Source organism: Lepidochelys kempii, chromosome 5 (genome assembly GCF_965140265.1).
Source record: "Lepidochelys kempii isolate rLepKem1 chromosome 5, rLepKem1.hap2, whole genome shotgun sequence".
NCBI lineage: Eukaryota > Metazoa > Chordata > Testudines > Cheloniidae > Lepidochelys > Lepidochelys kempii.
In genome coordinates, this window is record NC_133260.1 from 136,475,887 (window position 1) to 136,499,784 (window position 23,898).

Here is a 23,898-nt window from a genome sequence, read left to right on the forward strand (position 1 = left end):
TGAGCTCTGCCACCAGTTCAGGCCACATGTGAAACAGGACAGGGAGGCCAGGCTGAAGTCCCTCCTGATGGAAGCGGCATTCAAACCTTCTTCGGAGCCGAGCCAGTCAAACTTGGCACCATGTACTTCTGTGTTGGTATGAAGAGCTGCTGCAGAGAGAGTCCATACAGGACTCTCGGCACCGTTCCCCAAGCCCAGGGCCAAGAAAGAAACATAAGCAGCAGCTGTCTGAGAGGTTCCCCATTTGTAAGAATGGCCAAGCATGGGGAGTGCCGGGGGACCAGCATCTGGCCAGTCCTCTGCCCCTGCTCCGCAGGCGGTACCGTCGACTCCGCCCTGTCCACAGGCTCTGTGGCGTCCAGTGCCCGACCAGCCGCCGGCACCAGAGGGACCGCGAGGCAGCAGCAGGGTCGCGGTGCCGGCCACCCCGGAGGGGTTTGCGGTGGCCAGGGACTGGCTGGCAGTGCAGCAGTTGGTGCCAGCAGTGGGGCAGGCAGAAGGGAGCGTGTTGGCCCGAGCTCCCGTCTGGTACCAGGCCCTTGCTCTCTGCTTATGTCAAAGCAGCTTCCCCATCTCGGCCCGATCCCTGGATCCTGAGCACCGTCCCAGGGAGCCGACGGGTACCACACCCCCCTCGTCCCCACAAGATGACTCATCATCCAAGTTGGCGTTTGAATCTTGCACTCAGCTGAGGGACCTAGTACCAGTACCCCACCAGTCAGCCCTACGCAATGGTGGATCCCAGGGTGGGGGATCCTCTGAGCACCTGGCCCAGTGGGCAATGGCCCATGCAGATACAGTGGCCTTTTTGGAACCCCTGGGGTTTTCCTCTGCTTCCTGCCCCCCCCATCTCCCATGTAGATGCTCCTACTCAGTGGTGTCTGAGAGAGGGATTCCTCTGTCACACTGAACAGCAGCTGATCCGACTAAGATATTGAGCCAGGTACTGACTCTCAGAACCTGGAGCTACAGGATCTGGTTGGTGCAGAAGGAGAGAAGGAAGGTCCCATGCTGATGCAGGCTGCCTCCTCCCCAGAAGAGGCAGGGATGGGTGTTTCCCCTTCCCAGGACACTTCAGGGCTCTCCAGGAGTTAGAATCATAGAATATCAGGGTTGGAAGGGACCCCAGGAGGCCATCCACTCCAACCCCCTGCTCAAAGCAGGACCAATCCCCAATTAAATCATCCCAGCCAGGGCTTTGTCAAGCCTGACCTTAAAAACTTCTAAGGAAGGAGATTCTACCACCTCCCTAGGTAACGCATTCCAGTGTTTCACCACCCTCCTAGTGAAAAAGTTTTTCCTAATATCCAACCTAAACCTCCCCCACCATTACTCCTTGTCCTGTCCTCTTCCACCACTGAAAATAGTCTAGAACCATCCTCTCTGGAACTACCTCTCAGGTAGTTGAAAGCAGCTATCAAATCTCCCCTCATTTTTCTCTTCTGCAGACTAAACAATCCCAGTTCCCTCAGCCTCTCCTCATAAGTCATGTGTTCCAGACCCCTAATCATTTTTGTTGCCCTTCGCTGGACTCTTTCCAATTTATCCACATCCTTCTTGTAGTGTGGGGCCCAAAACTGGACACAGTACTCCAGATGAGGCCTCACCAATGTCGAATAGAGGGGGACGATCACGTCCCTCGATCTGCTTGCTATGCCCCTACTTATACATCCCAAAATGCCATTGGCCTTCTTGGCAACAAGGGCACACTGCTGACTCGGATCCAGCTTCTCATCCACTGTCACCCCTAGGTCCTTTTCCGCAGAACTGCTGCCTAGCCATTCAGTCCCTAGTCTGTAGCGGTGCATTGGGTTCTTCCATCCTAAGTGCAGGACCCTGCACTTATCCTTATTGAACCTCATCAGATTTCTTTTGGCCCAATCCTCCAATTTGTCTAGGTCCCTCTGTATCCTATCCCTGCCCTCCAGCGTATCTACCACTACTCCCAGTTTAGTATCATCCACAAATTTGCTGAGAGTGCAATCCACACCATCCTCCAGATCATTTATGAAGATATTGAACAAAACCGGCCCCAGGACCGACCCCTGGGGCACTCCACTTGACACCGGCTGTCAACTAGACATGGAGCCATTGATCACTACCCGTTGAGCCCGACAATCTAGCCAACTTTCTACCCAACTTATAGTGCATTCATCCAGCCCATACTTCTTTAACTTGCTGACAAGAATACTGTGGGAGACCGTGTCAAAAGCTTTGCTAAAGTCAAGAATCAATACATCCACTGCTTTCCCTTCATCCACAGAACCAGTAATCTCATCATAGAAGGCGATTAGATTAGTCAGGCATGACTTGCCCTTGGTGAATCCATGCTGACTGTTCCTGATCACTTTCCTCTCATGCAAGTGCTTCAGGATTGATTCTTTGAGGACCTGCTCCATGATTTTTCCAGGGACTGAAGTGAGGCTGACTGGCCTGTAGTTCCCAGGATCCTCCTTCTTCCCTTTTTTTTTTTTTTTTTGGCACCTTCCCACGGCCAAATGCTCCATCTGCCTGACAGCCCCATGGTTAAACCTGCAGAACGGGCCTGTTCAGAGCAGGTCGGCTAGGTCTTGCTAGGCAGTAGGAAACCTTCTAGCAGTGCTACTTACCTCACCGAGTGGAAGCGTTTCTCCATTTGGTCGACCCAGCAAGGCCTCTCACCGGGGTGCCAGAACCTCCCTATGAGTGGTGAGACCGGTGCTGAAACTGTGACTCCGCCTCTTCCCCGACGCTCCCCCCCCGCCCCCGCTCCACCTCTTCTCCTGAGTTTCTGCCCCCTCCCCCCTGCTCTCACCTGCTGCTGAAGTGGCAGGGCCATGGCCCCTTGGTCCCCCTGTTCCGGCACCCTTGCCTCTCGCCCACTGAGTCATCTCTCAGATGAAGCAGATACTCCAGAACAGTCTGGAAACAGCGGACACAATATGGACAAGAGTACACAGAAATTACAAGAGCAACTTGCTGGAAGCGCCAACAGTTGGACACACTTACAATACACACTGCAGGATGGCACTAACAAAATTTTAACCCTATCAAAGGAGGAGAAGCTGTGTTTTTGGTGGTGGCCAGGATGTTGGACCATACTGCAGTGGTCAGGACTCTCAGTATTGCTGTGGATTATCATAGCAGCTGGTGTATTGATAACTCTATCCGTGTTATGTTGCATATGGAAACAATCAAGGGGGGCACAACCCCCTAGAGAACAGCCACTAATTATAACCTATAAGTAATGTAGTAAGCCTTCCCCCTCAGTGTACTAGACAGCCTGGACCCAACGTTCTCAGGCCCACTATAATGGGAAGTCTGGAACACTAATTAGAATAGGTGTGGTATGCCTGTACGAGAGAAGTTGCAGGGTATTGTACTACACAAGGGGCAGTGGGACAGGTGGAATATCGACACCTTCCAACTTGATGGCTGGCCCTATCAGGAAGTGTGTCGCCATATGTCCTGGGGGGGAGGGATAGCTCAGTGGTTTGAGCATTGGCCTGCTAAACCCAGGGTTGTGAGCTCAATCCTTGAGGGGGCCATTTAGGGATCTGGGAGTTGGGGATTGGTCCTGCTTTGAGCAGGGGGTTGGACTAGATGACGTCCTGAGGTCTCTTCCAACCCTGATATTCTATGCTTTTCCAGGGATACCTGGGCAGGAGGATCCCAAAAGGGGGAGGGGTATGGAGTGCTAGGATATAGATATTCAGTCCAGTCTGTAAAGGCCTGTACTTTAAGAATTTAGGTATATGTTTATCATTTAGCTAGTTATAGAGGTACAAAAGAAAGAATCACTGTCTGCCAGTGTAAGGGCCTTCTCTCACTGTGACGGTCTGGGGCCCTGTTTTTAAGCTAAGGCCTCTGGCTAAGCAGTGAGAGCAGCCATAAGCTGGAAAGCATACAGTCATGTCGTCACACATTTCAAACCAGTCCTATTGAAATAAGGCAATCTGGGGCTGTTAAAAAGGTGATCACCTCCAGATAAAGGGAAGAGCCTAGAGGATGTACAAGAAAATTTAGTTTGATAGTTTTCTGTTTGATAAGAAAAGGAGTACTTGTGGCACCTTAGAGAGTAACCAATTTATTTGAGCATAAGCTTTCGTGAGCTACAGCTCACTTTATCGAAAGCGTATGCTCAAATAAATTGGTTAGTCTCTAAGGTGCCACAAGTCCTCCTTTTCTTTTTGCGAATCCAGAGTAACACGGCTGCTACTCTGAAACCTGTTTGATAAGAACTCACTTATCAATAGACACACCTGGGAAACCCTTATGTCTTTATAGATGTAGTTGTAAAATCCTCACTTCTGTATTGTTTTGTCATTATAGTTCCCACTTTGCTGTTGTTTATTTGCATGGTCTCTGTCTGGTTTTGTGATTAATTATACAGCAGGCAGAAACAATTTTGCTGGGTGTAAACTAATTAAGGTGGTGGCAGATAATTGCTTATCTAATCATGTTACAATATGTTAGGATTGGTTAGATAAATTTCAGTAAAATGATTGGTTAAGGTATAGCTTAAAATATTACTTTATAAATTAGGGGCAAACAGGAAGTAAGTTGGGATTCGAAAATGAGGAAAAAGGAACTTGGATTTAAGCTTGCTGGAAGTTCACCCCAATAAACATTGAATTGTTTGCACCTTTGGATTTTGGGTATTGTTGCTCTCTGTTCATGCGAGAAGGACCAGGGAAGTGGGAGGGTGAAGGAATAAGCCCTCTAATAAGCAAGATTTAGCAGTTTCATCTGTTAAGGTACACCTACCAGCAATCTCAGCATTCTAACCCCTGCTGGGTGGGTGGTCAGTTTTTTCACATGAAATGTCCATTCACTTCCTCAAGGGCTTTGAAAGGCTATATCCGCTGTCATAACCGTACAGCTAAGGATAGCCTAGAATTCCTCCTTACCTGTAAGGGTAAATAACCTGGTTGGCACCTGACCAAATGGACCAATGGGGAAAGAAGATACTTTGAAATCTTGGGTGGGGGAAGGCTTTTTTTGTGTATGTTCTCTTGGGAAGCAGAGAAGCATCAAGTCAGAAAACTCCTTCTCCTATAAACCATCCTAAAAGTCTCTCATATTACAAAAATTAAAGGAGACTTGTGGCACCTTAGAGACGAACCAATTTATTTGAGCATAAGCTTTCATGAGCTACAGCTCACTTCATCGGATGCATCAAAAATTGTAAGTAAAAGCCAGGCAAGGCGTGTTAGATTATATTTTGTGAATTTTTCCTTTGCTGGAGAGAGGTTTATTCCTGTTTTCTGTAACTTTGAAACTAAGCTTAGAGGAAGTTCTGCTGTGTTTTTGAATCTTTTGTTACCTTGTAAAGTTATTTTCCATCCTGATTTTACAGAGGTGATTTTTACCTTCTTTTTTAAATAAAATCCTTCTTTTAAGAACCTGACTGATTTCTCTATTGTCCTAAGACCTGGGGGTTTGGGTTTGTGATCACTTTGTAACCAACTGGTTAGAATATTATTCTCAAGCCTCCCCAGGGAAGCGGGTGTAAGGGCTTGGGGGGATATTTTGGGGGTATAGGAACTCCAAGTGGTCCTTTTCCTGATTCTTTGTTAAATCACTTGGTGGTGGCAGCATACCTTCCAAGGGCAAAGTATTTTTGCCTTGGGGAAGTTTTAACCTAAGCTGGTAGAAATAAGCTTAGGGGGTCTTTCATGGGGGTCCCCACATCTGTATCCTAGAGTTCAGCGTGGGGAGGGAACCCTGACACCCACAAATCTTGGAACCCATCCCCCTGGGGGACTTAAAACTGGTCCTGTCAGAGCTCACGGGGCCTCCCTTTGAGCCACTGGCATTGTGCCCTCTGTTGTTCCTTTCCTGGAAGGTCGCCTTTCTGGTAGCAATTACCTCAGTCAGGAGGGTCTCGGAGATTAGAGCTCTTCTGTCAAAACCTCTGTATACAGTGTTCTTTAACAACAAGGTACAACGTCGCTTCCACCCCATGTTCCTCTCAAAGGTAGTCTCGCAGTTCATGTAATCAGGCTATTGTCCTTCCTATTTTCTTCCCGAAGCCACACAAGAATAGGGAGGAATGACATCTCCATACTCTGGATGTTAGGCACGCCCTAGTGTTCTGTATAGAAAGGACTATATAGAAAGTCGATCCGTCAATCCACGCAGCTCTTTGTGGCAGTAGCTGATAGGATGAAAGGCTCAGAGAATTTCATCCTGGATCACATTGTGCAGTCACATGTGGTACGAGGAGGCAGGTGTCCCACCACCCGCCTTCCTGACGGCCCGTTCTGTGAGAGCACAAGCTTCCTCAGTGGTGTTTGTGGCCCAGGCCCGATCCAGGACATTTGCAGAGCAGCCACCTGAGCGTCAGTACGTACTTTTTCTTCCATCTACGTCATCGCTCAGCAAGCTAGAGATGACACTGGGCTTGGTTGGGCAGTGTTGTAATCCACGTGTCCATGAACTCCGAGCCCACCTCTTAAAGTACTGCTTGGTAGACACCGAACGTGGAATGGACGTTTTTGAAGCAGTTGAAGAAGAAAAAATGGTTACTAACCTTTCTGTAACTGTTCTTCTTTGGGACATGTTGCACACGTCCATTCCCCGAGCCACCCTCCTACCCCTCTGTTGGAGTTGCTGGCAAGAAGGAACTGAGAAGGTGCGGGGGGGTCAACCGGTCCCCTCGCCCTGCGACATGAGTGCATCGTACCAGGGGGCGCTAGAGCCGGCCTGAGGGGTATCACGGAGGGAAAATTCCCGGGGACTGTGGGTGGGGCCCACACACCTAGCGTGGAATGGACGTGTGCAGCACAGCTCTGAGAACAGCCGTCACAGGAAGGTTTTTGTCCAAACCTGGGGCATGGTTCAGGGATGCAGCTTAGTAGGCTTGGCTCTCACCTGTGGCTGTGACACCAAATTTTATTTGTATTTTAATCCCTTGGCCGACATTTTTCCAGAAGTGATTAGTGATTTTTGGGTGTCTGAGATTCAGAGGCCAAGTGCTTCCACATTCTGATAAGGTCCCTTTAAAAGGTCTCAGTTGGGCACCCAAAATCACTAGTCATTGCTGAAAATCCAGGCATTTACCTCGATGTATCTAATGCAGGGTGGGGGAGGGGTGAAAATATTTGGGACCCTGTTTGGGTTATTTTTGTGCCCCCACATTCTGTCCTGTTTGCCAAGCGAGGGCTCTGATCCGTTCCTCACACGTTTCAGTCTTCCTTGTGATCCCCACAGTGATCTCTGTTCACCACAGCCTCCCTCCCTCTCCCCTAAATTCTCCTTCCTGTCCCCATCCTCACCTCCCACCCCCCAGTCTCCCTCCCTGTCTCCTGTCAGCCCAGGGGTGGCTGTATTAACTGAGTCTGCTCTTGGTGGTGTGCGAGATGGGGGCCGTTGTGAAGATTCGTCTGGCTGTAGGAAAATGGTGGCCAGCTGTACTAAAGGCCGTCAATGGCCTGATCCTTACAGGGAATCACCTTGAGACAGTGGCCATGTGAAAAAGAGGCCAAGCGCATCCGAAGCTGGTGCTTTGCCATTCCTAGATTGAGTTGGGAGGACGGGGAAGAGGGGGCAGGGAAACAGAGGGACCCTGGGGATTCTGTGAGGTCATGAAACCAGAGCAGAGGTTAGTGTCGGGGACAGACCTCCTGTACCCCGTCCTCACGGGGACATGGGGGTACTGTGAATGGAGGAGGTGGGGGACCAAGTGACCCCGAGGACCTGCAAAATTAATACAACCAGAGCAGAAGAGAGTGGGGAACAGACCCTCTGCACGCTCTCTTTCCCTAAAATGACCCTGACGACAACAGGCTCCCTCCTGAAAGGAGCTGGGAGGGTTTAGGACCCCACAGCATAAGTGGGAACCCCATTTCTCAGGGGAGGGAGGGCCCAATAACAAGGGGAGGATCCACTGGGCTACCTGCAGTGGTGTCTTGGTGAGATTTTCAGAGAGAGGCTGCTGCTGACCCTCAGCTGTGTTTTAGGGTTTCACATTATTCAGGTGATAAGCGGCTGTGATCTCCAGGAAGACGACGTCATTCAGGGGTTCTACCAGGATTCATATGACGGACAAGACTTCCTTACCTTCGATAAGGAGACCATGACTTGGGTAGCAGCAGACATTGGGGCTCAGATCACCAAGAGGAGATGGGATACTGAAGTACTTGACAATCAGCAGTGGAAACGCTACCTGGAGGAGAAATGTATTCCCTGGCTAAGGAGTGCTCTAGAGTACGGGAAGGAGACTCTGCAGAGGAAAGGTAAAATGGGGGACAAGCCCCACCCAAGAGGTCACTACAGGTTACATCTCCATTCCCCAGCCCCAGTTCCAAAATGGAGCAGGGGGGTAGGGGGCCGTTCAACTAACCTCGCATCAGGGATGGGTGGGGAAACAACCCCCCCCCCCCCCCGCCCACCCTCTGCCCGCTCTGGTGGAAAAAGATATAAGAAATTGATAAATGATAAAAGCAGCTCACTGTAGAGGAGCTGTATCTCCAGAGCCACTTGACCAAATGAGCCGAAATTCACAGCACAAATTCCTCCTCTTCCCCTGGTGTGATGCAGCAGTTATCAAGGCAATCTGCCTGTGCCTGTGCATTTTAGAGCACTCTGAAAAATAGACTCTGTAGAGAAAGCTCCACTGAACTTTAATTATGGAAGTGCCACCACTTCTCTGGACACCAGCTTCAAACACCATATAACTCTTCCTCATTCACTGTCGCACCATCATATTTGTTGTGTTACCCCCAGCCCCTCTGTTCCACCAATGACGGTAGTTTTGTCCTTGTTGCCTCTTTGTCCAACTTCTCCCACGGTCATCTATGTGCTTCCTTCCATGCCATCCCCTACATTGGAATTGCCCTCCCCATACTAATGTAGAAGAAGGCTCCCCTTGTCCTTGAAGTCTTCCTTCTCAAGACCTACCTTTGCTGCAACACTTCCTTACTTATTACTTGATTCTTTTATCAATAAGACCTCAGATAATCACACTCAGTCACATTTATTACCAAAGCTTTTTAGTTAAAGATTAATCAGCACAAACATAGAAGGGAAGAGGATAAATGCTTTACCACTCCGACTCAGGAGGACAGTTGCAGGATAGGATAGGAGATGACCACAAACGTAGCGTGTGATTAAGGATTGACATCTGTGACACCTGTATCTGGAGCTTAGTGAGGCCTTTTAAGGTACTTGTGTCACTCTGGCTGGGAGCAGAGGCTTCTGGTTTCCACACTCATAAAATCTGGTCAGGGACCTGGATTCGGGGTTCACCGTTGCTGATGCTGTGAATTGGGCACAGAAATCCTCTAACACGGTGGTTCTCTCTCATCAGAGGGATTCCGTCTCATGGACTTTCATCCTCTCCCCCTGCTCGGGTCTGAAAATTTCATGCTGCAAAGCTCCAGCAAAGGCTGCCTGGATTAGAGCTTGGAAACAACTAACTTCAATTTCTTCTTTTTTCCCAGTGCGCCCAACAGCTAGAGTGAGTGACAGGTCATCTCATGACGGCCTCATCACCCTCTCCTGTAAGGTCAGTGGGTTCTACCCCCGGGACATCACCGTGACCTGGCTGAAAAATGGGGAGAGCAGACAGCAAGAGACCTACTCTGAGGGCATCCTACCCAGTGGGGACGGGACCTACCAGACCTGGGTGACAATGGAGATTGATCCCAAGATCAAAGCCCATTATTCATGCCATGTAGAGCATGAAAGCCTGTTGGAGCCACTCTCTGTCTCCTGGGGTAAGGCATTTGTGTGTTTGTCTGTTTTTCTAGTGGGAGAGAGGGAATCCATTAAACTCAAACCCTGAAAATTCTCATTCGGATTTCTAGGCTGAAGCTGGAATTTCCTCAGGGTCTGTGAGGCCCTGTCCCCTTTGGCCCTGTCCCTCTGCAGTCAAGTTCTTGTGCTAGAGTTGGGACCCACAGTGCTTGGGGCTCATGTCTGCTCTCCAGTTTTCTGCCTCTGGGGCTGTTGGATACATCTCAGCAATACAGTGTCTCCGAAGGGAGAAGATTAGTCATGAGGCATTAATGCTGGAAGAGAGCAGTCTGAGCTCCTGCATAGGCCAGGGCAGGGAATCACACCAGGGACCAAGCTGGTAGCCTGTGGGCAAGCTAGAACTGATCCTTCAGAAAGAGATGCCCATTCCAGATGTAAAGTCTCTAAGGGATGGAGAATTTACCACATCCCAAGGGGAGCTCAAATCTGCCCCTTACTTGCAGTCAAAATTCGTCTTGCTTCAGCTTCCAGCCTGTTCTCAACTTCAGCAGGTTCTCAGAAACACGGCTCTGGGGGCCCTTCATCCTTGCCCATGTGGCCAGAGAGAGAGGTTTAATTTTGGGAGCAGCTTGTTTCTGTGTGCAGTGATGCTGGAAGGGGGGGTATGGCCTTGGAATGGAGCGAGGAGGCAGATAAGAGCCCTGCATCAGGAGGGAGAGTCTGCTAGTTCCCTAGCACAAGAAAGTCTTGGAAGAATTTTTTACCCATGGAGCTGCCTTCCAGCCATCTTTTTGCGTGTTAATTGGGATGTGGAAAAATGCAGCATTTGGAAGTGAAAACAATTTCTGAGAGGGCAGCCTGCACCGGGACTCTCATCAGCAGATGGTTTCGCATCATAATCTTGTTACCACACCCCCTGCCAATTTTTGTGTCATAAACCACATTTCCTTATTCTCTTAGAAATATTTTTCTTTTTGCTGTTTTATTACGTGCCTCTTTCTGACAACAGGAGAAGCTGATTAGTGAAACTGAATGTGTATGGAGAACTCGGGGTTTAACGGGCTTATATAAACCAAGAACAGTATTAAAATATCTCTGTCTTCTCCTGTTCAATTCCTGCCTCCTCTAAAAACACGCATTGTGTCTGTAACTCCATTCTTGGCAGGGAAATCCAGAACTTTGAGGTCAGTTTCCAGTTTGTCACCAGAATCACACAATGGGACTTTCCATTAGTCATTAAAGTCAGCGTGGTCAAGGGCGGGGGGGTGAGGGGCTGGGAGCCAGGACTCCTGGGTTCAGTTCTTGGCTCTTGCACTGACTCGCTGTGTGACCTTCAGCAAGTCTTTCCCCCCTCCAATTTAGGGACGATACTGACATCCATCCTCCCCCACACAGAGGTTTATGAGGATTGGTTAATGTTATAAAAGTCTTCTAGTTTAAGTGCTACATATGTATTATGATTTGAAGGGGTAGAGGCTGTGTCCAGGACTTTGTATGGTGGGGTGCAATGCATGGTAGGTGTATGGTGGCTGCGTGGAGCTCACTGGAAGGGGTGGAGGGTTGCAGGACTTAGCCCTAACCTGGGGAGCTGACTGACGGATCCCTGCAGTGGGATGGAAAGGGGGTTCAGTGGGGGGAGGGGATTTTTCCCCATTGATCATTCTCTCTATTCCATTTCAGAACGAAATAACAATCTGTTTCCCGTTTTGGCTGGCGTTATCACTGCAGTTTTCCTGATTGGTGTTATAATCGGAGTAGTCATCTGGAAAAAGAAACGCCCGGGTAAAGAATTGGAATGTGGGAACTCCCTGGACTTGCTGGGCCCTGCACACCCACCTAAGGACAACAGCAGTACAGGAACCAGTGTCAGTCTGGTGTAACTGCCCCACTGTGGTACTGAGCTAATGACCCCCAATGGGAGCTGCTGGAGAGAGAGACCCAGAAACTGGGTGCAGGTTACAGTTTATATGAGGCTAGATTTTTCCAAAGAGCACCCAGTGGGCTGAGTTCTTTGGAAACTCTGTCTCATTGTGTCTTTCCCTCCTGCCGATCATGAGTGCCTCGGACCTTGAGTCCATTACTGAGCGCCAGGGGTCTGTGCTGGGCCAGGGGCCCGGTTTCTAAGGTGCGGACACAGATCAGAGTCGGTTCCTGCCTTGGGAGCTGCATTCACTGAAATTTGCCTTTTCTCTGCAGGGAGGAAGGGAGACGGCTATGCTGTAGCTCAGGGTAAGTGACGAGAGACCCATCGCCTCTTTTCAAGTGGCCATCCCTGAACAGCGATCAGTGTTTGCTTGTGGATTTTAGCCTAGAGGCTCTGACAGGAGATCCTCACTCCCACTCATAGGCCTTGTCTACACTGAGGATTTTAAGGAAATCTCCAACTATTGCTCTAGTACCATAGAATCATAGGACTGGAAAGAACCTCAAGAGGACATCTAGTCTGGTTCCCTGCACTCAGGGCACGACTGTTTCATCTCTAGACCATCCTTGACAGGTGTTTGTCTAACCTGCTCTTAAAAACCTCCAATGATGGAGATTCCACAACTTCCCTAGGCAATTTGTTCCAGGGCTCAACCACCCTGGCAGGAAGTTTTTCCTAATGTCCAACCTAAACCGCCCTTGCTGCAATTTAAGCCCATTCCTTCTTGTCCTGTTCTCAGATGTTGACGAAAACAATTTTTCTCCCTCCTCCTTGTCACAACCTTTTATGCACTTGAAAACTGTTATCACATCTCCCCCTCAGTCTTCTCTTCTACAGACTAAACAAACCCAATTCTTTCAATCTTCTCTCATAGCTCATGTTTTGTAGACTGTTAATTATTTTAGATGCTCTTCTCTGGACTTCCTCCAATTTGTCCACTATCCTTCCTGAAATATGGTGCCCAGAACTGGACACAATACTCCAGCTAAGGTCTTATCAGCGCAGAATAGAGTGAAAGAATTACTTCTCATGTCTTGCTTTCAACACTCCTGCTGATACATCCCAGAAGGATGTTTGCTTTTTTTGCAACAATGTTACACTGTTGACTCATATTTAGCTTGTGATCCACCATGACCTCTAGATCCCTTTCCTCAGTACTGCTTCCTAGGCAGTCATTTCCCATTTTGTATGTGTGCATGTGATTGTTCCTTCCTAAGTGGAGTACTTTGCATTTGTCCTTATTGAATTTCATCCTATTTACTTCAGACCTCTTCTCCAGTTTGTCCAGATCATTTTGAATTAGAATCCTGTCCTCCAAAGCACTTGCAACCCCTTCCTGCTTAATCACGTCAGCCACAATCACATCAGCCACAATATCAGAGGCTCGTTCACCTGCGCATCTACCCATGTGATATGTGCCAGCAGTGCCCCTCTGCCATGTACATTGGTCAAACTGGACAGTCTCTATGTAAAAGAATAAATGGACACGAATCCAGACGTCAAGAATTATAACATTCATAAACTAGTTGGAGAACACTTCAATCTCTCTGGTCACTCCATTACAGACCTAAAAGTGACAATTCTTCAAGAAAAAAACTTCAAAAACAGACTCCAAGGAGAGACTGCTGAATTGGAATTAATTTGCAAAATGGATACAGTTAACTTAGGCTTGAATAGGGACTGGGAGTGGATGGGTCATTACACAAAGCAAAACTATTTCCCCCCACTCCCTCACCCCCCACTGTTCCTCAGATGTTCTTGTCAACTGCTGGAAACGGCCCACCTTGATTATCACTACAAAAGGTCCCCTCCCTCCCCGCTCTCCTGCTGGTAATAGCTCACCTTAAGTGATCACTCTGGTTACAGTGTGTATGGTAACACCCATTGTTTCATGTTCTCTAGGTATATAAATCTCTCCACTGTATTTTCCACTGAATGCATCCGATGAAGTGAGCTGTAGCTCACGAAAGCTTATGCTCAAATAAATTGGTTAGTCTCTAAGGTGCCACAAGTCCTCCTTTTCTTCCTGCTTAGTATCTCCACAAACTTTATCAGTGTGCTCTCTATGCCATCATCTAAATCATTGCTGAAGATATGGAATAGAAGTGGACCCAGAACTGATCTCTGTGGGACCCCACTTGTGATGCCCTTCCAGTCTGACTGTGAACCATTGATAACTACTCTCTGGGAGCGGTTTTCCAACCAGTTCTGCACCCACCTTACAGTAGCTCCACCTAGGCTGTATTTCCCTACTTTATGAGACGGCCATGTGAGACCGTAGCCGAAGTCTTAGGCTTCGTCTACATTAGCAACGTAAAAGCGCTGCCATGACACCAGCGTGTAATCGTGGCACCGTCGCTAGGAGACAGCTCTCCCAGCGCTCTAAAAAAGCCACCCCCCACGAGGGGCGTAGCTGAAAGCGCTGGGAGAGCGGCTCCCCGCGCCGGTGCTGTGACCTCACGGGCACTTTAGAGCACTGAAACTTGCATTGCTCAGGGGCGTGTTTTTTCCCACCCTGAGCAAGGAAATTTCAGCGCTCTAAAGTGCCAATGTAGACAAGGCCATACTAAAGTCTAGAGATACCGTATCTATCGCTTCTCCCCCATCCACAAGGCTTGTTACCCTGTCACAGAAAGCTATCAGGTTGGTGTGACACCATTTGATCTTGACAAATCCATGCCGACTGTTACTTATCACCTTGTTATCTTTTAGGTGTTTGCAAAGTGATTGCTTAATTATTTGCTCCATTTTCTTTCTGGGTACTGAAGTTAATCTGACTGGTCTGTAATTCCCCAGGTTGTCCTTATCCCCTTTTCAAGAGGCGGGAATTGCTGTTCATTGGCAGGGGGCGAGGGTGACGTCTGTGGTCTGCATGAGGGACCCCTCTGGGAACAGACCAAAGGGGGCAGAGTTGAGGTTGTTTGGCCTGAGTATCCTTAGCCCAGCATCTCCTACTTTGCCAGCCGTTGAATGTTGAGTGTTCCGGGCTCCCGTTCTGACGAGGCATGAAGAGCACAGAGCAGTGCTGACCCCCTGCAGTGGTGACATTTTTTGCGTGGGAATAATGGAAATCCTGGGCAGCTGCCCTGTAGACTGGTCTGTGCACCAACCAGCTCACTGCTAGGGAAGAGTGAGGTGATGACTGTTCCCTTCGGATAGGAGTCCCCGTATCTACTAACTCCGCTGAAACCCTGCCTTGTGAGAGACGCTAATATCCTCTCTCTTCTCCTCCTCCTCTGCACAGAAAATGACCAAGGCTCTAGTGGCTCTGACCTATCTGCCAAGGGTAAGTGATGGAGGCTGTAGCCTAGGGGTTCACTGCTCTCACTGAGGCCTCTGGAGAGAGACACCTAGTCCAAGTCATTGGACCCTCTAGCAAACCAGCCCCAAGGAGCAGGACAGGGGGGTTCTGGATCTCTTATTTCCCTTTTATTCACATGAGGGTGCAGGAACAGGTTTGTAGCCAAATCCCCCTTGTTTTATCTGTGATGAATTTAGGTGTGAAAGACTCTAGTGAGAGGGATTTCTCTGTGGCTGCTGACACAGCGTGGGCTGAGCTCAGCTTTTGCAAGGATAACTCCAGCTGCTTCAGAGAACAGTCTCCAGTGAAACTGCAGGGAGGAAGCAGGAGGGACAGAGCCCGGCACTTGGGGCTCCAGGAACCCGGGTCTGTGACCCTGGAGCTACAAGCTTTGTCAGTGGGGTTCGAGATTTTGTCCACTGAACCCTGCAGCCACTAGGGCGACCGTCCCACAGCAGCGTGCACTGTCATTGCAAAACATTCTGGCAGGTTCCCTTTAATAGACGTTGCCTGTGTTTAACTTCTGCAGCTTAACTGAGCCTGTTGGAGTCTGTGCCACGACGTGAGGGGAGCCCAGAGAGGAAGACGGATGAGCTCTGCTCTGTCTCCCTGCAAGAACCAGTCAACCCCTCCCTAGCTTTTCTCTGGCACTTGGAGTGTCCTGTGTGGGATTTCCGGCCTCATCTGTCTGCTCACTGAACCACTTTTTGCTTTTCAGATGTCATAGTTTTTTGTAATAATGTTTTATTTGCACAGAATAATTTCCAAAATGTGAATGGATAAAAACTCTGTTAGTCCGAGTTCAGTGTTTGCTAGCGTTCAGTGATGCACTCAGTGCTCTGGCTGCGCAGTGCTGTCTGCACACCCTGGGCGGTGCGCGAGATCTGTGAGCAGTAGCTGGTGTGTGTCTATGGTGGGGACGTCTGTCTTTTCTGTAGAATTTCATGATTATAACATGGTAAATGGCCGGGTCTACTCGCAGCTGGCAGCGCTATTGCTCTCATCGGCTGAGGCATTTTGCTGGACAGGAATAAGTGTCTGTGTTTAGTTTATAAGTGCCTCTAATGTCCTTTTCACCATTGATAGAGCCATAGAAATGCTGGGCTAAAAGGGCCCTCAAGGTCATCAAGTCCAGCCCCAATCTCAGGTAGCACCAAGTTAACCTAGACCATCCCTGACAGATGTTTGTCCAACCTGTTGTTAAAAACTTCCAATGACGGGGATTCCATATCCTCTCTAAGCAACCTGTGTGGTGAAGTGGAACATTTTCCTAATGTTGCGTGTGTATACTGTGTGTGCCTCAGTTTCCCCCATGTGCTGCATGTCTACCCAAGGTGGGGGGGGTGTCTGTTGTTGTAGAGGACCAGGTACCCAGTCTAGCAGCCTGGACCCCAGACCATGGCCTGGACACTTTGTAACTCAGCGACTGATGACCCGAAGGCCCATCCGAACTTGGAGCCAGCCAGTTATGGGCAGCGGAGAGAACAAAGAGCTGAAGAGAGAGTCACCTGGAAACCTGTTTGCCCGGGAAAGAAGACAAAGATGGAGGCGGGGCCTTAGAGGTGAGATGGGGTGGGCCACAGAAAGGAGGAGTCACTTCTGGGCTGGGAACAAAGAGTGGCCTGATTCCACCTAGGCGGGGACAGACCCAGATGGACGCCCCTGAGAACGTCTTGTAATCTGCTCCAGACGTACAATAAACCCGTCGGTGGGCCCACAAAAGCTTATGCGCAAATAAATCTGTTAGTCTTTAAGGTGCCACCGGACTCCTCGTTGTTTTTGGGGATACAGACTAACACGGCTACCCCCTGATACTTGTCTCCAAGAAAGATGTAATTTATCTGAAACGTTGAGAAAGTATTTAGAAAAACGTCAAGTAGATGCAAGTATTAGCATTAAAAATACTTTCAGGAAACAGGTTTAAGTTTGCGTGTGAGTTTTGTCAAATACGGTTATTGTAGGTGTATCTGCATAGAGAGAGAGAAACAGATTCAAAACTTTTTCAGCCTTTTGTGGTTTATTTACCATAAGTATCAGAGTTTGAAAGAAACACTTAGTACACCTGAACTCTTCATCTTTTATGATTCAAGCCTTTCCACTAACAAACACCCACCCACCACCACTCCCAGATCCTTCTCAGCAGCGCTGCTGCCGAGCCAGTTTGCCTCATTCTGTATTTGTGCATTTGGTTTTCTTTCCCTACGTGGTGCACCCACATTTCTTTGTCGAATTTCATTTTGTTGCCTATTGCCCAGTTCTCCAATTTATCCAAATCCCTCTGAATTTTAGCTCTGTCCTCTGAAGTGTTGGCAACCTCCTTCCCCACACCCCGCAGCTTTGTGTCATCTGCAGCATTGATCAGTCTGCTCTCCGTACATACATCCAGGTCATTAATAACGATGTTAAACACTGGACCCAGAACAGATCCCTGTGGAACCCCACTTAAGACCTCCTCTTTTGCCCTCACAATTTACAGCTCTCTCCTCCCCCTCGGGGTGCAATGACCCTCTACGGGTTAACAGGACCTTTTTCCAGTGAAAGAGCCTTTATCACACGGTGAATATTCTTAAGCATGTACATGTATTTATTAGCAATCAACAACTGATCAGCAGACTACTAATGCTCACCACTCCCAATAAAGCAGACAGACGTCTCCTTATGGCCAGTCAGCGTTGTGTCATCTGGGGCTCTGGCTTCTCCACAGTCTGGTCATGCAAGAGTTAAAAATCCTAGCAGTTCTGGTCTTGAGCCGTATCCCCGAGTTACGTTCCAATGAGCTTGTTTTCTCACCCTCATATAGTTAAAATGAGAATTCTTCTTATAATGCCTTCGCCACTTATTTTACTCAAATCATGACTATACCCTGCATCAGACCAATCATAACCCCTAATGGGCTATAACAATTTCTCTAGCAACAGCAAAACCTTCTAATTTCCGCTTATCAGCAAAAGCAGCTTTTAACTAAAACTCTCACGGGCGCCCAGTAAGAACCTTGCAGATACTCCAGGTTAGCGTGTCCATACTCCCTTCTGTTCCAGTGAATCTGTGACGTTCCTGGATCTGTCCCTGTGAGTGATGCTGCAGCTGCACCTGGCACTAGTTGTCCAGTGTGCTCAGGAGCACAGCAGGGGAGCTGCCTCATTCCTTCCCCCGTGGTGGGCTGCATGGACCCACCACAGGCTGGTGAGAGCTGCAGGTGAGAGACAGAGATGGTCTGGAGACCCCTCCCTGACCAGCTTCCGCAGACTGGGCCAAGCCCCTCTGCCTGTCCCATGGAGCCTGCAGGGCTTGCTGGGTTAACGCTAACCTCCTGGGTGAGTCTGTATCACACCACAGTGTAACCGGGACGTGTTGGTGGCTCCTCCCTGGGGAATTTGGGTGCTTGGTGCCCAGGGTTCGTCTCTGCTAGTGGCAGAGAGTACAGGAGCAGCCAGTGCAAACTTTTTGCCTTCCCCTCTGCTCATGGGTGGCCGGTCTTAAAGATGCCTCTGAACCAGGCACCTTCACCCAAAAGGCAGCTGATTCCTGGCCCATCGCAGGGCGTGAGCTGGCATCAAAAAGCTCACTCTGGGCAGGGCCTTGTACCCTTACTACCCCTATTTCTCCAGAGTTGAAAGGTCAAAATCCTCCTCAACTCTTCCTTTGAGATGAATAGCGTCTGAGCTGCGTGAACAGTGATTTGCACTAGTTGGTGTGGGGATGGGGGAGCTTGGTGTTGGTTGGGGTTGGGAAGCTCCCTGTGCATATCCCCCATCCCAGAGCTGGGGCTGCCTCCTCTCTGTGTGATGAGTTCCCTTCTTGATGGAAGGCTCTTGCAGCTGCTGTGATCTGGTGTAGTTTCACTCTGTTGTGGCTGTGATGATGACTGTGCTGGTTTCAGGCAGCCCAGTGGCTGTGTGTGAGGGAGCAGTTAATGGGCTGTTTTGATCTAGAACAGGGGTTCTCCAAATTCATTGCACCATGGCCCCTTTCTGACAACAAAACTTACTACATGTCCACAGGAAGGGGACTGAAGTCCAAGCTTGCCTGAGCCCCACTGCTCTGGGTTGGGGGGTTGAAGCCCAAGGGCTTCAGCCCCAGGAAGAGGGCCTGTAACCTGAGCCTCATTGCCTACCAGGCAAGTCTAAGCCAGCCTGGTGACCCCATTAAAGTGGGTTCACAGCCCACTCTGGGGGCCCGACCCACAGTTTGAGAACAGCTGATCTAGAAAGTTAAAAAGTTTCAACTGGTACCTAAGTAGCAGCTGCCCTTAATGACTTTATAAAAGAGAATGTTTTACATAGTCTATTCTGATATGCCAGTAGTAGCCGTGAAATACAAGAAATCATGTAAAAATAATCTTCTAAAATAACTAAATGAAATTTCAAAATTGTTATATTTTCTAAAATGATTTTTTTTCTTTTTTTAAAAATTCTCTCTCATTGGCAGTTTAAAAAAAATTATTTTCATTCTGAATTGGATCAAAAGCAAATATAAATATGTTTAAAATTCCCCATAAAATAGAAATTCCAGGTTCTGACTAGCTCTCCCCATAATTCCTGCCTCCCAACCCTCATTATAACAGCCAATGCTGGTCAAACTATAATGCAATTAAGACACTTTAATAGAGCTTGATGAAGAAACCAGGGATAGTCTGTTCTCTGTTTGTACAGCGCCTAGCGCAATGGGACCCTGGTTCATGCCCATGGCCACGATGGTAAACATAGGATAAAGGACAGTTCTGTGGGCAGAGGGATCTGGAATGTGGGGAGTGGGGTGTGACGCATCCTGGAGCCAGCAGAGGGCAGCAACGACCTCCTAGCAGACCTGTACTCCGGCTCCTGTCTCCGGGGTCCTTAGTCCTGGTTCTGTCCCCAGCCTGTGTTGGGAAATGCACAAAGAGCAGGACTGACCTGCCTCTCCCGCCGTGTGATCCTCACACAGAGACTCCAGCTCCGGCACAACACTTCACAGGGCAGCTGAATTTTCTGGGGGAAAATTAGCTAAATATAGGGTTAAAAACCAATCATTTCTTAAAACGTCCCCTTGTGTCTGACTTTCCTAATCTAGCCTTTCTGAAAGGCCAGATGAGATGATCAGAATGGGGCCTTCTGTCCTTAACATCTTTGAATTGGGGGAAAGGTGCAAAGCTGAAATGTTAGTAGCCACTTAAAAGCGTCAAAGAGTCCCGTGGCACCTCGTAGTCTAACAGACGTCTTGGAGCATGAGCTTTCGTGGGCGAATCCCCCCGTCGTCGGAGGCACGGAGTGCAAATTTCCAGAGGGGGGTGTAAATGTGCAAGCAAGAATCAGGCTAGGGATAACGAGGCTGCACTTGTGCAAGTCTGTTCATGAGGTTGATGGAGTTCCGCTCCATACAGCTAAATGCAGTGCCTTGCATGGTGTCAAGTATCGTACTTTAGCTGTATGGAGCAGAACTCCTCAACCTCATGAAGAGACTTGCGCAAGTGCAGCCTCGTTATCCCTAGCCTGATTCTTGCTTGCACATTTACACCCCCCTCTGGAAATTTCCACTCCGTGCCTCCGACGACGGGGGGATTCGCCCACGAAAGCTCATGCTCCAAGACGTCTGTTAGACTACGAGGTGCCACGGGACTCTTTGACGCTTTTACAGATCCAGACTAAAACGGCTATCCCTCTGAGAGTGACCATTTTTTGTTCATTCTAACCGTAATTTGCCCACATTGATTTGTATTTATTTATTTAAATATGCTGCTAAATCGTGTGAAGGGGGCAACCTGCATTCATCACCTGCTCCATACTAAGTGGCCATCAAGGTCAGCAGTGAGAATATTTGGAGCTGGCCCCAGCAATCACTTCCGTCAGCACTGGTTTGGTTTTGGCCGTTTTCTAGTAGGGATCTATGAGGAGAGAGGACCAATGACTCCCAAAGCGTGTTTACAAAGGACCCCTGGCACTACACAGAGCGGCCAAAGGCTTCAGGGGTCTGATAAGATCGCCAGCAAAGAACATAGACTGAACTTCCTGTGGAACCATCTGCAGGACTGAGCTGGAGATCGATACGGCTGGTGCTCAGTCTGCAAGGAGGCTACAGCCCTGTGGGATTTGTCTTGGGGAAGATTAGGATGATTTAGTGGGAAATTGATCCAAGACAGTAATTCATTATTCTACACAGAGGGAAGCCAATAGCTATTGCATGGCTGGCTACTTCCATTTTCTGGTGCGCTCAGCCTGGCTCAGCACAGCCAGTCTGCTGGTGTAGGGTGTGTCCACACTAGACAACAGGTGTTTCTCACAGTGTGTCAGGGAACATGGGCTAAAATCCTAGTGAAGACAAGGCCATGTGTAATCTCCACTCACGTTAACAGGTCAAGGGACAGCCTAGCGGGGAGCCTTGTCTTTAACTTGACCTGCTAACTCGTGTTAAACTGACACCTACCTCATCTTCACTCAGATGTTAGCTCCTGTTAGTCACTGTGTTTGGTGTAAGACATGGCAGGAAAACAGCTCTTCTCCTGGTACAGACAAGGCCCTAGGGAGGCAGGCTCAGCACCATGGGAGGGGGAACTGGGACACAGGGGTCCATGGGCTGTGAGATGGGGAGAAGGGGGAGCTGTCTGAGGCCAGTGAGAGGAACCCGTGAGCTGGGTGGTTTCCTGGCGGGGAAGCTGTGGGAACCTCTCAGCCGGCAATTACTCTCCCCATGTAGGTTTCCGTACGCTCCCCCTCCCCCACACATCGGGGGAGGGGAAGTCATGCAGCTGACGCTGTGTGGGTGCAGCAGTGAACAGCTCTGCACCCCCCTTTGGCTCCCCCAGACAGGGAACTAGCTACAGCTCTCCAGGGGCTCCCCCAGCGCAGGGCACTGGAGGCTGTGATGGCGGGTGGGGGGAAGGGGGACATGAATGGGGGCATGGATGGATGAGGGGGCTGACCGTCTTGTCCGTCACAGATTGACAGGCTCTGTGCTCTGCTCAGCCTTTAAACAGGCTCCTGGGAGTGACCAGGCCCCAAGGTTCACACTGACCCACAAGGACAGGCCTTGTAGCCTGAATGACTCTGGGACTGGGCCTTTGTCCTCCAGCACCTCCTGCTTCCCACCGTTCACACCTACAGAGAATCCACTTATGTTTAGATTCCTGCACAGACTTTACCACCCAGATCCTCAGTGATGTTTCAGCTCCCAGCTCCTGCTCATTTCAATGGGAACGAGGCACCTAAATCCCTTTGAGGTTCTGGCCCCACTGTCTTAGGAACCCAGTCAGTATTCTGCAAAACAGCCTTTGAGAACAAAGGAGCATTTATTAATCCCCTGGAATCCAGCAGGAGAAGGTATGTAGGTTAGTGTGGCAAAGGGACGCTCAAGGCAGAGTCCATATGGGTAGGAGCAAGGCCCCAAGAGACCAGGCAGTTCTCAGCTCCATCTTCACTCTCTTTGTGTGTCTGCAACAGCCGCATTAAGACTTGTCTCCTCACACCTGCCCTTCCTTTAGCTCCAGGTGCAGCCTTTTCACTTTGCTTCTCTGCAGAGTTGGGGGAAGTCACCTGCTCTGAGACCGCGTCTACACCTAAAATTTAGATCAACCTAAGCTTCTGAAGCATTCATGGCCTGTGTGACAGACAGGCTGACCTAACCCCCACTGAAGGCACCTAGGTGGATGAAAGAAAAAACCCTGTAAACCTGTAGCTGCTAATGGTGTAGACATGCCCTTAGTTCCAGTAGCTCTTAAATACAATCATACCCTGGGCTGCTCCCCTTGCCCAGGCATTGCCCAGCTCTGTCCCAGCAGTGACCCGAGTTTCTTTGAAAAGGCAGAGACCTGTCTCCTTCTCTTCAGATGAAAATCTTGGCCTGTGTCTCTGTCTCCTTGTAGATGTCTCACCATCAGTTCAAGTTAAATGTGGCTAAAACAGAGCTCCTAATTTACACCACCCCGCCCCCAGTTCTCCCTGCTACCGCCTTTCTCAATCACTGTGGACACCACCAGCCTCTTGCCTGTCACTCAGGCCCATAACTTGGGTGTCATTTTGGTCTCGGACCTCTCTGTAGGTTCTCACATCGACGCTCTGTCGAAATCTTGCTGAGTCAGAATTCTCAGCTCACCCGCCCAGCTGTAACTCCCACCCCCCATGCTGCCCCCCACACTTGGCAGAAGCCCCCATCAGCACCCGCACGGCTACCTTATTAGCCTCCTTCAAATCCCTCCAAGGTGTTTGCAAAAAACCTGACTATGGTGAGTTGCTGGTGTCCTGTTATCACAGCTGATCGTGCTGACCAGTGTTGTCCCATTGCTTCCTTGTGCTCCTCTGTCTGTCTCCATCTATTGTTTCTTGAATTAGTGTCGTGCCCCCTCCCCACCCGGTTACCTTCTTTCATGCTAATCTGCGAACAGGTTTTGATGGACAGGTCTGGGCTCTCCTGGATCCCGCCACCCACCCAGCAGGGTGCATCTTCTTTATGTTTCCCTGTGAATGTATTTGTTGGTGCCTCCAGCACCCTCACTCCTTCCTGGCAGGGTCCCCAGGGCGGCTTGGGAGGAAAATGCCAACCACAGGGTAACCCCCACTTACCTGCCAGAAAGTCGGAGACTTCCAAGAAATCACACAATATACTCAACACAGTAATTATATTAAACGGGAGACGAATATAACATAACCGGGTAAAACACTATTCTTCGTGCCCACGCTGACACTATCCGTGACTTTCCCCAGTCACGTGACCTGATGTAGCAAATGTAAGATCAGTGTCCCGTTGGTACGTGTACTTTGTTGGGGCCCTTGATGACCTATGACCGCGATATCTTCTCTGCAGTGGTTTAGCAGGATGGGTGACTGGGCTCAGTACACCACAAAGGACTCACAAGTGGGAGGAGGTGGTCAGTCCCTGCACAGGTTTAATATGCAGTTGGTGATAAAATCCCCAAACCCGTACTCCCTGGCTTGAGGCCACAGTTCAAGGAGTAGGGGGTCCCCAAAACAAATTCCCGGACTGACTAACTAAAAGATGGTGCATTCACAAACTCCATGAATGA

At 49.3% G+C, this 23,898-nt stretch overlaps 1 protein-coding gene across 4 annotated transcripts in view; it reads left to right on the top strand.

The window, feature by feature from the left end:
* Positions 1-16,664, top strand: part of LOC140911917 (class I histocompatibility antigen, F10 alpha chain-like) — a 33,121-nt gene extending 16,457 nt beyond the window's left edge. For 2 of the 4 annotated variants that reach the window (XM_073346075.1, XM_073346079.1), the window contains 6 exons: positions 7,944-8,219; positions 9,426-9,701; positions 11,362-11,463; positions 11,878-11,910; positions 14,850-14,891; positions 15,436-16,664. In XM_073346075.1, coding sequence (XP_073202176.1) covers positions 7,944-8,219; positions 9,426-9,701; positions 11,362-11,463; positions 11,878-11,910; positions 14,850-14,891; positions 15,436-15,440 — 734 coding nt within the window. In that variant the 3' untranslated portion in view covers positions 15,441-16,664. The remainder of the gene's footprint in view (positions 1-7,943; positions 8,220-9,425; positions 9,702-11,361; positions 11,464-11,877; positions 11,911-14,849; positions 14,892-15,435) is intronic. The other 2 variants (XM_073346076.1, XM_073346077.1) reach the window with 2 other exon arrangements.
* The last annotated feature ends 7,234 nt before the right edge of the window (positions 16,665-23,898 follow it).